The following is a 16,129-nucleotide window of genomic DNA, read 5'->3' as shown; positions in this document are numbered from 1 at the left end:
AAATATGACCCAACCTCATTATGATATGACCTGATCCAGCAAAGCCAAGAAGGGAACAAGGACCAGCTCCTCCATCAGTTTTATGGCATGCCTAACGGGATGCAAAACTGACACTGATGAGACACCTACCTATGCATATGCAAAGAGCTTTTGATCACCGATGGAGGGCTCAAGACCGACACTAACAGTATCTTTACAAGAGTCACAACAATTTTGAGACCAAGTCTTTCTTTGTATTAATTTTGTGCAGATAATTGTAAGTTGCCAATCTCACTTTGTGGGAGCAATTTGGGCTATTTGCGACATTTTTAGGACTAGGTATTTCCTCTTCCTTATCTTTTTTATAAATAGATCTTCACTGTACAAGAGTCACAACAATTTTGAGACCAAGTCTTTCTTTGTATTAATTTTGTGCAGGTAATTGTAAGTTGACAATATCACTTTGTAGGAGCAATTTGGGCTATTTGCGACATTTTTAGGACTAGGTATCTCCTCTTCCTTATCCTTTTTTATATATAGATCTTGACTGTAGATCTCATATTGTGGGAGAAATCTAGGCCATTCATGACATTTTTAGGATCAAATTTCTTGTGGGCTCAAATTACATGGATGGATGTGGGTTGTTAATCACTTCTTGATGAGTGCAATCTTAATTGTTTGTTACAAATCTATAGTTGTTGACGTACAAGCATGTGAATTATCATGGACCAATCTCATGCATTCATTTCTTTCTCATGTTATTGCTAATCCACTTTTTGGATGATGAAGGAACATGTTTTTTAGTCTTTACTTTGCAACGCTCTCTGATCTCAAGGAAAAATACCAAACACGGGCACTTGAGGAAACATTGCAGTGTACAATATTTTAGGTCCATGGCACATAGGGATATTTTCTCGAAAGGATTTGCAATATGGGAAACAATGAACTTGGCATAAAAGCACATGGTTTCACCCAATCAAAGTTGTGGATAGAAAATTAGGATAGATCTTTGTCCTTTTATGGGCCCCCAAAGAAACATTTTAAGGGTGGATGTACCTGCAAGACAATATATTGATTTGACATTGCTTTACATGCATTACTTTAGTTGAATAATCAAGTATATTATATGGGTCTTGTTAGCTCTGCTATGCACTTATGCACTTGGAGAATTAAATTACAACTGTGGCCGTGTGTTTTTGCAAGAAAAGAACTCGCAACAGTTTATTTTACCCTTTTCCCCTCATTTGCTCTATACCCTTATAACTCCCGCCACCCCTATTTTCCTCCGTCTTGCTCTGAATTTCTCCATAAATCCCGGAAATCCATCCAAGCCCCATTTCAGCTTAGCACCGGGTGCTTATAATGTTGAACCCATATAACCGCGCGCAAATGAAAAAGTCCCCGGCCCATGGCTTACCCAGTCACATCACTACTGTTAACCCTTTACCTTTTTTCGTCGTCCGATTGTACATCCCGCGCGATCCAACGTTATACGCTGCTCTTGCCGCCGAAAGCCGCATGTCCGATAGCTCGTGGGGAAAGTGGTTTTCCCGTCGGACCTACCTGCCACATGTCGCCATTACACTGGATCGTGCCCCCACATACGGAAACCGCCCACCTCCCGTAAGCGATGCGGGGAAACCGCTTACCGCTCATATCATACGACTCCCACTCGTTAACCTTCGATCACCTCCGCCGCCCGATAGCCGTCTGATCATCCATCCCTCGATCCGACGACCCACAATCCTCCATTCACGTCTCCTCTCGATGGCCTCCGTAAACTGTTCTCCACCGTTTGATTACATGATCCGACAGCTCGTAGCCGCTTCGCCTTGTGTCTTCCCATCGCCTCCCACCATCAGATCTCAGCCATCCGTCAGTTGCATCCAACGACCAATATTCATTCTCAGGCCCTCATTCATTTGCCATGCGGTTTCCGTGTTTTTGGTCTATCCTATGTGCGCGAAGGAAGAAAGAGGCAATGATCCAACACTCTGCGCAGTTAATACTTCACCATTCAACACAATGTACATCCGAAGGATGAGAAGGACAACCTTGAGCAGATAAACACGGCATTCCACCGGTTCGTGAAGTACAACAGAGTACCAGAAAGGCCGATTTTGTTCATTAAAATACACAGTTCGCAGCAGAGACCCATATCTAATTGTTAATGCGGTTGGTGGTCTATTATGACCCCTCCATGCATAGAACAACAGAGCAATTTTGTAAACAAACTCGATATATACCAAAAAACAAGATGTAATCAGGTTGATGAATGTTATTTTGATGTAAAGTTCAACTTTTGGAGACTGTAACTACTGTGATACCTGTAGCTTCTGGTTTTTATTTTCAGCTAATGCAAGCTTCTTTTGCTATTAATTGTTCACTTTCCACTTCTTCTTTGTTCCAGGCCGTGCCTGCTATGCATTTTTCATGTGCTCTTGATGTTTAGCATTAGAGGGGCTGTCATCCCACCTCTGTGTTAGATTATAGTAAGTATTATTGAATTTGTATGCAGGTTTCTGTTGTTTTAATACCAGATCGTTGTCATCCTGTCTATGCATTAGAAAATAGATTTGCAGACCTCTTTACTGGTTGCAGCTGGCCATCACAGGGTCCTGTGTATCTGCTGGTATGATCAATATTCTCCATTTCCACTTATTCCTCAAACAGTGAGTAATTGGTGGTCTAAAGCCTTGTAGTCTGAGGGTGTTCATCCATGTCTGGGGTTAAGCATAGTATAAGTAGTTATCTGGCTTGAATATGCATCATTCCTTCCATTCATCTTCCATTTTCCAACATTTTTGTTGAGTTTGTAATGTTCCCGAGCATCTCTGATATACAACCTAGGAGAGTTTCTTGGAGTGATAACATTAACTGGCGTCGTTGCCGGAGAGAGGAGATTGAAACTCAGCTTCCTTGGGAGAACCACACAGTTCCAGATTTTGATGATAGACAAGGTCTGAGCACATAATTTGGTTGTAATCATCTATCTGGCGACTCCAGTGGAGGAAGACCAACATTTGGCGACTCCACATTGAAGTTCTGGCTCAGTCTGTGAGACATACTCGAAGAAATCCTCAGAAATCACCAGCTGAACTAGTGCCTGACCCTGAGAGGACTGTTAAATCGAAGAAAGCATCACAGAAAGGGGCATCAGGATCAGGTAAGCCTAAGAAATCTCATGCATCTATGAAAGATAAAGTTATTGCTAAAGATATACAGTTTGAAGATTTAGAGCCCAACACCGTTAGTAAGGAAATTCCTTCAGAGATTAATACAGCCCCTTGTTCAGTTAGTTCCCATTTGAATCTCAGTCCAAAGAAAGTTTCCCATATAGTCCAGAACATCCCTTTGTCTCTTTCATCCATTTCATTGTTTCATACTGCTCAATCTGCTAGTATTTTTCCAAATACCCCAGTCATGGCAAGACAGAAAGTACCTACGAAGATAGAAAGAATTGTTGCTGCTAGATATGGACCTTTGGTCTTGCCTGTTCCTTTAAATCCTATGCTTGTGGGAGAATATCAGAAATATATTCCCAAGTTCACTGGCATAGAGGGAGTGACAACAGAAGAACACCTATAAGATTTTTACAGTTATGCTGATAATTTAGATATAAGTGAAAATGATGTGTGGATGCGAGTTTTTTTCCAGAGCCTTGATGGAGAGGCTAGAAAATGGTTCAGAGAATTACCCCAGAGATCTATAACAGATATTGAAGCATTAGATGATGCATTTTTGAAGCATTGGGGAGATAAAAAGGACTTGCTATATTATCATACTAAGTTTGGTAACTTGAAGAGGGAAAATGGCAAATCATTGCCTGATTTTAATAAAAGATTCAATCGTATGTATAGTAAGATACCAGTTGAGGTAAAGCCTACCCCCACCTCTGCCAAACTCACTTATGCCAATGCTTTTGACTCTGATTTCTGCCTATTGTTGAGAGAAAGGAGATGTGCTACGCTGGCAGACATGCAGGATGCAGAGCTAGAAGTAGAGTCCAATATCATGGCTGTAGAAAAACTAAAGAGTCAAGCTGACAGAAGGAGGCAGAGAGGTCAGGCTTCTACCTCCTCTACATCATCTTCAGAGCCTAAATTAGACAAAATGACTAAGATGATAGAGTCATTGGCTGTTGAAATATCTAAGCGGAAGGTTGAGCAAAATTCAGGGAAAACAAGGCAGCAGAACACATTTGCTCCAAGAAATCCAAATCCATTCAGAAGAGCAAATGATCAGTTACAAATAATTCAGAGGGGTAAAGAATTAAAAGAAGAAAGAATGTTAAAGATCCTTTCCAAAATGTAGTCATGGAGGAGGAACAATTTTAAGATGAGGATAAAATTCACTGCATGGAAGATAAAGGCAGTGCTGCATTTTTGACATTCACTGCTTATGAAAAATCTTTGCTGCAAGAACAAGACAGTCAAGAATGGGACAGAGAAGCTGTTCTGCAAACTGAGGAGCAGCAAAGATACGATCTGAGGTCAAATGCAAAAAATGTTAAGGAGAATCCTACTCAAAGAGCTGCTGTCCAAACACAGTCACAGAATATCAGACAAAGAAGACCAGCAGCTGATACAGTTATCCTCAAAGCTCCAATTCAAGTGGTAAGAGGTTCTAATAAATTACCTTCCTCTTTCAGCTTAGAGTCAGAAGTCCAGAAGATGAAAATCTCTGTGCCTCTGGTAGAGTTGGTAAAGAGTGAAATGCTTCGAAAGCCTATCCTTGAAGCTCTTGCGCTGGAAACTTCATAAGCCTCCACTGACTCTGTCAATTTACAAGATGACAAGCCTGGCATTGTGCTCAGCCCTATGATTGAACCTGCTGATAATAATTCTCCATATTTTTATGTCTCCTTGACCATTCATGACAAAATCCTCCACAATTGGTTGCTAGACATAGGGGCCAGCCACAATTTAATGCCTAAAGCTGTCATGGAAGAATTAGGCCTTGACATCACTAGACCATATCATGATTTATTCTCATTTGATTCAAGGAAAGTGAAATGCTTGTGATTAATCAAAGATCTAGCCATTACCTTAACTCAGCTGCCCATGAAGAGTATGATGATGGATATTGTGGTAGCAGATGTGCCTCCCAAGTTTGGCATGCTGCTGTCCAGAGGACGGATTAAGAGATTAGGTGGGACATTACAGAATGATCTATCTTATGCCACTGTCCCAGTTTTTGGAGGAGAACGTAGGAGGTTGTATACAGAAGTACAATTTCCATACATCATCAGTGATGAGAAGAATCCTACTAATCATCCTATTTATGCAGTGGACACTGATTTTGGAGCATGCATTCTCCAAATAGAAGAATTTCAGAAGGTCTCAATGCAGATCAAGAAACAAATTGTTCTGGTCGAGAAAGAGCAAGGAAGTCAGGTTTGGGAGATGTTCTTTGATGGAGCTTGTTCCAGGGAGACTGCAGGAGCAAGGGTGGTGCTAGTATCTCCAGAGAAAGAAAACATACAGCTGTCTTTTAAGCTGGCTTTTCAGGTCACAAACAATATAGCAGAGTATGAGGATTTGCTATTGGGCCTTAATGCAACAAAATATAAAGGAATCAGAAGCATAAAGATATTTGGAGATGTTGATTTGATCATTTAGCAAGTAAATAAAACATTTCAGGCAAAGCACCCAAGGCTGAAAGCATATAGAGATGAGGTATGGAGAATCAGAGATTCTTTTGATTATTTCTGTATTTCATATATTCCTAGAGCCCAAAATCAGCTTGCTGATTCCCTTGCTGTTTTTGCTAGTCTATTTATCCCTCCAATGCCTCCCAGACTGGTTTATGAAGTCCAAATGAAATATAGACCATCCTTGCCTGACAATGTCCAGTATTGGAAATTTTTTTATGATGATGATGAGATAAGAAGGTTCCTACAAGTGATTGATGAGTTTTCTGAAATGCAAATTGATCAAGAGAATGAAGCCTTGGAAGAAAATCCCCAATCCCAGCGTAGAAATAAAATTGACAAAGAAAGCATTGTCCAACTTCCCAGCAATCATATTCCGGGTTTAATTCCTCTAGAAAGACTGTTTGACTAAAATGATGTGCCTTACAAGGCTGCCCAAAAAGAAGACCAATCTGCAGTCAGTAAGCATGATATAGGAAGTCCAAGTCAGCCTAGATACATAAGTCTATCCACTCATCTGTCTGCTGATCAAAGAGCTGAATACTGCAATTTAATGAAGCAATTTTCTGATGTGTTTGCCCGGGAGTATAGTGACCTAAAAACGTATGATAAAAATATAATCCAGCATAAAATCCCTCAGGAGAAAGACACCATTCCTTTCAAACAGAGGCTGAGACCAATAAATTGTATGCTTCTTCCTCTAATTGAAAAGGAAATTAAAAAATTATTGGCTGCCAAGATCATAGTCCCTCTCAGATATTCAAATTGGGTAGCCAATTTAGTGATAGTGAGGAAGAAGAATGGAGAATCAGATTGTATGTTGATTTCAGAAACTTAAACAAATGCTCTAAGAAAGACAACTATCCTCTACCAAAGATGGAGCATTTGCTGCAAAAGATCTCAAGAGCCAAAGTAATGTCTTTCTTGGATGGTTTTTTAAGTTTTGATTAGATCGCTGTGCATCCAGATGATCAAGAGAAGACTACATTTACCACTCCTTGGGGCACTTTTATGTATGCCAAGATGCCTTTTGGGTTGATGAACGCTGGAGCAACATTTCAGAGAGCTATGGATATAGCATTTGTAGGAGAGAAGGATAAATTTGTCCTTATCTACTTTGATGACATAACAGTTTACTCTAGCAACCATCAAAATCATTTGCAGCATTTGAAAAAAATGTTCTTGAAGTGTAGAAGGTTTGGGATTTCAGTCAATCCTAAAAAGTCACAATTTGCTTTAGATGAAGGCAAGCTGTTAGAACATATTGTTTCTGCTGAAGGTGTCTAAATTGACTCAAAAAGAGTAAAAGCAATATAGACTTTGTCTGTCCCAAGATCAAAAAAGGATATTCAGCCCTTTCTGGGCAAGATTAACTTTGTAAGGAGGTTTATCCCGAATTGCGCTGAATATGTGAAGCACATTACCTCCATGTTGAAGAAGGGGCAGAAATCAAATGGATTGATATAACAAGAAAATCATTTGAGTCTATTAAAAAGGCCATCATGAAAGCTTCTACTCTAAGCAGCCCAGACTACAGCAAGGAGTTTCATATATTTTTATTTGCCTCTGAAGATACCATTGCAACAGTTTTATTGCAAGCAGATGAAGGTGGTTCAGAGCATCCGGTGGCATTTTTCAGCAAGAACTTGAGGGATGCTGAACTTAGGTATGATATTATTGAAAAACAGGCATATGCTCTTATTAAATCCTTGAAAGCTTTCAGAGTTTATATATTGCATTCCAAGATAATTGCATATGTACCCTCTGCTGCAATAAAAGATGTTTTAACACAACCTGATGCTGATGGAAGGAGGGCTAAATGGATTGCAAAGATGATAGAATTTAATATAGAATTAAAGCCCACAAAGCTGGTCAGAGGTCAGGGCCTTGCCAGGTTGTTAGCTGAGGAAAATTGCAGATCATTGGATATTGATTCCCTGTGCACAATTGCAGAAATTGGTCAGACAAATAAAAGAGAGGAAGCAGCTGAACCTGAGAGAAAGCAGTTAGTGGAAGAAAATCTAGCTTCATGTGATTAGTATTCGACAATAATTAATTTTTTGCTGAAGCTAGAAATTCCCTCAGGATTCACTCAAGGTCAAGCCAGAACTATAAAGCTTAGGGCAAAAAAATATTGTATTTATGAAAATCTGCTCTATTGGAGGGATCCATCTGAATTGCTTTTGAGGTGTCTGGACAAAGAACAGTCAAAAGAAGTTATGCAACAGTTTCATTCCAGTATGTGTGGAGGGCATCATTATTGGAAATCCACTGCCCATAAGATTCTCAGAGCTAGGTACTATTGGCCCACTTTATTTTCTGATGTATTTGATTTTGTTAAATCTTATGACAGGTGCCAAAGATTTGAAGGAAAACAGCAGTTGAAGTCCCTGCCCTTAGAACCAATACATGCAAAAGGTCCTTTTCAGCAGTGGGGCTTGGATTTCATTGGAGAAATCAATCCACATTCCAGTGGCCAGCACATATGGATATTAGTAGCCACTGATTATTCCACTATGTGGATTGAAGCAATTCCTACCAGGAAGGCTGATCATAATGTGGTCATGAAGTTTTTGACAGAGAATATCTTCAGCAGATTTGGTTGTCCACATAAATTATTCACAGAAAATGTAGCAGCCTTCATGGCAAAGGAATTGGTGGAAATGTGTGATTCAATGGGTATTAAACTTGTTCATTCCACCTCATACTATCCTCAAGGTAATGGTCTAGCAGAATCCTCTAATAAAAGCTTGATAAGAATAATTAAGACGCTGTTATAAGACAACAAAAAGAATTAGGATTAAAAGCTTAAGTATGCACTGTGGGCTGACAGAGTGACCATTAAGAAATCCATAGGCAATTCTCCTTTCAAGCTGGTATATGGCACTGAAGCTGTATTCCCAATTCAGTTAACTTTCCCTGTGGCAAAATTCCTTCAAGAAGAGCAGAATGAGGAAAAAGAAATGGCAAAGAAGATCACTAATTTAGCAGAGGTACATCAGATTAAAGAACAACTGGTTGAAAAGGCTGCAGCACATCAGAGAAAGATCAAGGAAGCCTTTGACAAGAAGGCAAAAACAAATAATTTTCATGTTGATGACTTGGTTTTGAAGTGGGATGCATTGAAGGAAAAGAAAAGAAACCATGGGAAATTTGATGCTTTCTGGACAGGGCCTTTCATCATTTTACAGATTCAAGGGAACAACACCTTCATACTGAAAAGTATGGGAGGAGAAACAGTTTTTGATGGCTCAATTAATGGGCGTTTTTTTGAAGAATTATGTGATTTAAGGTCTTTGGCCTTAAAAGTTGTAAATATTTGGTTTTTATCAGTTTTGTATAGACAAAGTAGACTCCATGCCCAATGGAACACTAGGAAGTTTGTTTGTTTTTCATAAGGAAGGCATTGATCTGTAGGTTCTTGAGACCTCACAGGGAGGATCTCATCCCTAGAAGAAGCTAGTGTTAGCTCTGCTATGCACTTATGCATTTGGAGAATTAAATTACCACTGCAACCGTGTGTTTTTGCAAGAAAAGAGCTCGCAACAGTTCATTTTACCCTTTTCCCCTCATTTGCCCTATACCCTTATAACTCCCGCCACCCCTGTTTTCTTCCATCTTGCTCTGAATTTCTCCATAAACCCCCGAAATCCATCTGAGCCCCATTTCAGCTTAGCCCCGGGTGCTTATAATGTTGAACCCATATAACCATGCGCAAACGAAAAAGTCCCCGGCCCGCGGCTTACCCAGTCACATCACTACTGTTAACCCTTTACCTTTTTCCGTCGTCCGATTGTACATCCCGCGCGATCCAACGTTATACGCTGCTCCCACTGCTGAAAGCCGCACGTCCGATAGCCCCCGGGGAAAGCAGCTTTCTCGCCGGACCTACCTGCCACATGTCGCCGTTAGACTGGATCGCGCCCCCACATACGAAAACCGCCCACCTCCCGTAAGCGGTGCGGGGAAACCGCTTACCGCCCATCCCGTACGACTCCCACTCGTTAACCTTTGATCACCTCTGCCACTCGATAGTCGTCCGATCGTCCATCCTGTGATTCGACGACCCACGATCCTCCATTCACGTCTCCTCCCGATGGCCTCCGCAAACTGTTCTCCACCGTTCGATTACACGATCCGACGGCTCGTAGCCGCTTTGCCTTGCGTCTTCTCATCGCCTCCCACCATCAGATCTTAGCCATTTGTCAATTGCATCCAACGACCAATATTCATTCTCAGGCCCTCATTCATTTGCCATGCGGTTTCCGTGTTTTTGGTCTGTCCTGTGCGTGCGAAGGAGGAAAGAGGCCATGATCCAGCGCTCTGCGCAGTTAATACTTCACCCATTGCATTCAACATAGTGTACATCCGAAGGACGAGAAGGACAACCTTGAGCAGATAAACACGACATTCCACCTGTTTGCGAAGTACAACAGAGTACCGGAAAGGCCGATTTTGTTCATTAAAATACACAGTTCGGAGCAGAGACCCATATCTAATTGTAAATGCGGTTGGTGGTCCATTATGACCCTTCCACGCATAGAACAACAAAGCGATTTTGTAAACAAACTCCATATATACCAAAAAACAAGATGTAATCAGGTTGATGAATGTTATTTTGATGTAAAGTTCAACTTCTGGAGACTGTAACCACTGTGATATCTGCAGCTTCTGCTCTTCATTTTCAGCTAATGCAAGCTTCTTTTGCTGTTAATTGCTCACTTTCCACTTCTTTTTTGTTCCAGGTTGTGACTACTATGCATTTTTCATGTGCTCTTGATGTTTAACATTATAGGGGCTGTCATCCCACCTCTGTGTTAGATTCTAGTAAGTATTATTGAATTTGTATGCAGGTTTCTATTGTTTTAATACCAGATCGCTGTCATCCTGTCTGTGCATTAGAAAATAGATTTGCAGACCTCTTTACCGGTTGCAGCTGGCCATCACAGGGTCCTGTGTATCTGCTGGTGTGATTAGTATTCTCCATTTCCACTTATTCCTCAAACGGTGAGTAATTGGTGGTATAAAGCCTTGTAGTCTGAGGGTGTTCACCCATGTCTGGGGTTAAGCATATTAGAAGTGGTTATCTGACTTGAATATGCATCATTCCTTCCATTCATCCTCCATTTTCCAACATTTTTGTTGAGTTTGTAATGTTCCCGAGCATCTCTGATATACAACCTAGGAGAGTTTCTTGGGGTGATAACAGGTCTCTCTTGCTTAAGTGAACTAACTCTAATTGTCATTGTAGAGTAGGGAAAGGGATTTTTCATGTTTTATGTGCAAGTTTATTTGGATTTATCATCCTCTTCTTGCTCCTCCAACTTGACAATCAAACTCGGAAGACTCTTTAACAAGAGCATCTATATTCCCCCTCTTTAAAACCCAAAATTAGATTATTTATTGCTTCTCTACTTGGTAGTGTAAAACTCCTCTTTTGTCACTGGTATTCCAATCTCTTTCATTTCATATGTTATTTAATTTTTTGCAAATAATAATTAACTTGTGAAAATGAAGAAGGTTAAATAACCCTAGTCAATTTCTCTTTTATTTATTAATTTCACTATTATTTCTATCTATTGCTTTCAAGACTTAAGATAAATTAACATATAAAAATACCTTACAACCCCATCATTCACATAATTTTACTTAGTCTCATTCAACCTAGTTCCTATTTCCTTTCCTTATCACCTTCCCGTGTTGCTTTAGTTTTCCAATTTTCTATCATAAATCAAGTCGTGATTCTACCTCCCTTCCAAGCCCTAGAGCTTGGGCATTCCTCCTTATAACAACACAATGCATCACTCTTACCATCATGCTACATAACATTTATTATTCTAACTTACAAATATGACAATGTTTAACTTTTGTGTTGTTTTATTACAATAATTATGATAAGAATAAGGAATCAATTGAAATGTAAAATCAACAAAAATTACAAACTATCTACCACAAATTCATTTTAGAGAGCTATTATTTCGAGCTATTAAATTTCACTTGTTTTTATTTTATAGTTCAATATGTCACTTGTTTTTATTTTATAGTTCTACCGCAAATTCATTTTAGAGAGCTATTAAATTTCACTTGTTTTTATTTTATAGTTCAATATGTCACTTGTTTTTATTTTATAGTTCAATATGTTATTTGAAATTCAATTTTTAGTTTTTTATTCCAATATTCATTAATCTTGTTTTATTTAGCAATAATATTTTGATGAAGATTTACAAAACTTCAAAATGTGAATATACTATCAATAAGCTAATAAGGTTAAGCAAATTCTGCATTTTCATGAAAAATATACTTTTACAGATTGATTTGACTTTGAATATATATTTGTACAATTTTTATTTTATTTATTTATTATAGTTATCCTGATTTTATAGTTCAATATGTTATTTGAAATTCAGTTTTTTATTCCAATATTCATTAATCTTGTTTTATTTAGCAATAATATTTTGATGAAGATTTACAAAACTTCAAAATGTGAATATACTATCAATAAGCTAATAAGGTTAAGCAAATTCTGCATTTTCATGAAAAATATACTTTTACAGATTGATTTGACTTTGAATATATATTTGTACAATTTTTATTTTATTTATTTATTATAGTTATCCTGTGTGAGTAACACAAGAAAGTATGTACTCATAAAGAAAGTATGTGAAAACCATTAGCAATCTTCACTACACTTCGAAAAAATATCAGTGTTTTTGACATATAATAATCTTAAAGTCCGAATAATATCAATAGATCTTCTTGAAGTCCGAATAATATCAATAGATCTTCCTAACCAATTGGAGCTATTGTTGGTGTTATAAATAATTACGCAGGCCATTGGATTTCTATTTTCTTTGTGGTCTCCGTCACTTGAACCTGCTTGAATTTGTGCCAAAATCTGGGCCAAATTTGGTGGATGATGCAGCCCAACAATCACTTCCATATAGCAAAATCTTCCTTCTCTAGCTGTAAGAAAAATTATGAACAGAAGACAGTGACAATATTAATTGTCTGTTAACAATGTTGCCCTCCATTTCAGTGAAAGGAGTAAGCAAAATTATGAACATAAGACAGTGACACTTTATTAACTGACTCCTAACGATTTTTCACTCCTTTTTAGTTATATGAATTTTATTGTAGCTACTAAACCCAAAATGCAGGCAACAACAATGCTGCACATGGAAAATACCCAATTTTTTTAATTAAGTGCATGCTTTTTGGTTATAGTGACATACTGTTGACAAGAAGTTTAGAGTAACAGATTGGCACCCAAAAATATTTTCTGTACAATTTTGCCTTTAGTGTTCTAACAATTTCTTATTTTTCCTGTCCTTTCTTCACTAAATCTGATGGTGTTGAAACTTTCACTAAAACTGATACTGTTCAAAGATAATTGTTTAATCATGTCACGAAAATTACCACCTTATACATGAGCATGCAAAACTTCCACACTTGGTTTCAAATCATATAAATATATTCAATCTTGCAACTATAAACAAATGAAGATGCTGATCAGGCCCAGAAGGTAATTTCTCTTCCATCTTCTTGTCCTTTTATTTTCCAAACTCTTTGATAGATTCTGAAGGGGATCAGCTTGGTCGCTCTGCAAAAATGGACGCCTGGTACAATAACCTAATCATGTGTATGTACAATAGCAATCTCCCACTCCTGATATAAGCCTATAGATCATTATCTCTATTACATTTTGAATATCGCCGTTCGTGTTCCAATTAGATCAATCTAATAGTCTCCATACCAAAGGAATGTAAAATATACGGCGGAAGAGACAGCACGAGTTCTTGCTCATCAAAGTCATCAGCAAACAACTGTTAAAGCAAAGAATTATGATGGACTTCAGTTGGCTGCATCTGACTGAAAATCTGCAGTTATGTGATTTCTTGGAACTGAATAGGAGGCGGCACTGACAGTTGGTCCAATCTGCAAATAGAGTCACGAAAATATACAGAAGCTATCCCCCAAAGGCCAAGAGAATATGTAGAGTTTTTCCCAAATAATAGATGTCAAAATAGTGAGCAGAAGAACTACTATCTTGTACCTCGCTGAATCTCTAGCAGAAAAAATTCTTTTATCGGCCTTGACATAGGCCCTAGTTTAATGTCTGGACTTGGTAAACTTGACATCTTAATATTAGGCAATTTGGGAATTAAGGGAAGGGCAAGGAGGAGAGGCTTACATCGGTTGCCCCGATCCATTATTTGAGGCATGACTAGCAAAATCTTGCACAGCCACTTGAATTGTTTGTCCTGATATCGGTGATGAACCTTGAGATCCACCAGTGCCTCCTGAAAATATACCTGAAAAGCAGCAAGTGAAGCAAACATAAACTTCTCCCAGTGATCCAATTCATCAGGCCGACACAAAAATAATGGATTTATTGTAACCGGAATGTTCATCCTTACAGCAAATTAACCTAAAGATTTACCAGACTTACAAAATCCTATCCCAAGATATGATTGCTAAATACTTCAGTTAAAATGCCTTTTAACAGAGGGTTATCTTAAGGGTTGCACTGAATTCCTCTTTCAATTTTGCGGAACAAGACAATTATAGTAGCTGTCCCAGACTAGGAACAGAAAAATAATGATCACATTCACCATTCAGTATATAATGAAACAAAGCTAACGTGAAGTAATCTATGATCCTTCTAATGATATTAATATAACATACAGACCTTCCCTGTGGGTTTAGGGTTCATTTTTTTAAGGTTAGAACAATCTTTTACTAGTATAATCTAGTTAACGTTGTACTCCTACACAATAAACCTCTGGTATTTGTCACTTTGTTACGAGGAAGCAAAAGAGTAGGGACTACCTTGTATGATCATGATAACACAGAAGAAAATTGTGACCAACAGGGCCCAGAAACCTGTTTTCACCGAAGAAGGCTTCGTAAACTTGTGTTTTCTCATGGATCTCATTCTTTGTAGCTTTGCTCTTCTTAACAGCAAAGCTGTATCAGAAATACCCTTCATATCCTTTTCTTTCAGGGCATTCGTCGCTGCTCTGCTAGGAGGCCTAGGAGGTTTTTTCCAACTTGGTTTCAAAGTAGTGTTGTCATTATCATGTCTACTCTTATCTCTATCTACTGCTTTTGCTAAACCAATACCCGGAGACTGTTCTGCAACAACAGGAACAGTTGAATCCTTCAGTGCATTGTGATGAAATGCAAATCTCATCTCAGATTCTTTCCCCTGGACAGACTCACATTGAATGGCATCGTTCCCTAAATGTACACCTACCGAACTGTTAATACCCTGAATTAAGCTTAACCTACTATACCCAACTCTTCCCAACAATTTTTTGGCAAAAGGAGCCTCTGGTCCAGTGACCTCAATACCACTTTCCAAATCATATCCATTTTCTGCTCCATAATCACTCCTTTTTATATCTGAATACAAAATTGGCGTGTTTTGCTGCGCAGATACATTAGAATCCAGAGACATAATATGTGCTAATTGTTTCTGTGGCTTGAAATTCTCCAACTCATCCATTTGCATTACAGCAACAAACCTAAGGTGCGCACTACATTTCTGAAACTAAAACAAAAGCGCCATTCCTACCAATTCATAGAAATATAATCTCATTAAGCCCAAGCTCAGGAAACGAGCATGTCCCTTACCTCTGGATGACAGTCCTGAATGAGTACTGCAGCCCTTACATTCTCACATGAAAAAGTGGTAAATTCATGTGGGCATCCGTATTCCATGTTCCATGTTGGCACCCAACTTCCAAATAGTCCGCATCCTATTTCATTACACCCAACATTATCCAGTCATGAATGTACTTGCTACTCAAATGGGTTTTAGGCCATGTGAACTGCTGAAAATTTGGAAGATTGTTCATGTTTCATTTGTTCCTCTTTACAATTAACCTAAGAGTTATACCGATTGCCTGTATCTTCGTCGGTAAACAAGCTTTTATCAAAATTAAGTGCACACCCATGAGCTGAGCTTAGCAGGTGAGATGGCACGGATTCCTACAAGGTGGGAAGCTACTTGATTTTCACGAAATAAATGAAGTAACAGCTTGCACAGAGCATCTGTCGGTCGGGACTCGGAAGACCAGCTGTGCTTCATGGGGCCGTTTAAAGCTCATGATGCTTATGTAACATTTTCGTGGTTAGGGACTTAAATGAGAATTCTGGCCACCGAGATAAGTGATGCTGTTACCCGCTAACCCCGGGCGACATAGGATTCCTATCCAGTAAAGCTTTCTGTCACATTTCAACTTTATATTTGACGAGGAGGATGTGATGCGGGATTTGTCCTCTCTGTTCCGGACGTCATGCGCCTCCGCCCAACAAATTTATGAGTTATACTGTTGGGTCACTTGGGTTCCAAATTCTGACCATTTTATGTCCTGTGGGTCCATTGTGGTTGTCTAAACTGCAAACCTTCACTACAAGACTGACTTTCCATAAAGCATGTTCTGGAACCTCGGTTGTTTGGAAGAGGATATCTTGATTAACCATGGGAGACAG

At 38.8% G+C, this 16,129-nt stretch overlaps 1 protein-coding gene across 2 annotated transcripts; it reads right to left on the bottom strand.

Moving 5' to 3' along the window:
* Window positions 1–12,293: 12,293 nt before the first annotated feature.
* Window positions 12,294–15,780, bottom strand: LOC149258220 (uncharacterized). Of its 2 annotated transcripts, none has more exons than XM_089371061.1 (3): window positions 14,462–15,780; window positions 13,824–13,944; window positions 12,294–12,595 (listed from the first exon to the last, which is right to left on the bottom strand). In XM_089371061.1, the coding sequence occupies exons 1-3, from the start codon at window positions 15,144–15,146 to the stop codon at window positions 12,592–12,594; spliced, it is 810 nt and encodes a 269-aa protein (XP_089227187.1). In that variant the 5' UTR covers window positions 15,147–15,780; the 3' UTR covers window positions 12,294–12,591. The 2 variants fall into 2 exon arrangements, with proteins under 2 accessions (XP_089227187.1, XP_089227185.1); XM_089371059.1 differs by lacking the exon at window positions 12,294–12,595 and adding an exon at window positions 13,086–13,567.
* Between the last annotated feature and the right edge of the window lie 349 nt (window positions 15,781–16,129).

This window comes from Pinus tabuliformis, chromosome 6 (genome assembly GCF_031772625.1).
Source record: "Pinus tabuliformis cultivar Carrire ecotype Pingquan chromosome 6, CPIR1, whole genome shotgun sequence".
Classification (NCBI taxonomy): domain Eukaryota; kingdom Viridiplantae; phylum Streptophyta; class Pinopsida; order Pinales; family Pinaceae; genus Pinus; species Pinus tabuliformis.
The sequence above is the reverse complement of the archived record's forward strand: the minus strand, read 5'-3'. Positions and strand labels throughout refer to the sequence as shown.

Coding starts and splice junctions, on each gene's coding strand:
- LOC149258220 (XM_089371059.1), bottom strand. CDS start 15,146: ATGCAAATGGATGAGTTGGAGAATTTCAAGCCACAGAAACAATTAGCA. Junction 13,945..14,461: donor TGTTATCATGATCATACAAG/GTAGTCCCTACT, acceptor GCTGCTTTTCAG/GTATATTTTCAGGAGGCACT. Junction 13,568..13,823: donor AATGGATCGGGGCAACCGAT/GTAAGCCTCTCC, acceptor CTCTATTTGCAG/ATTGGACCAACTGTCAGTGC.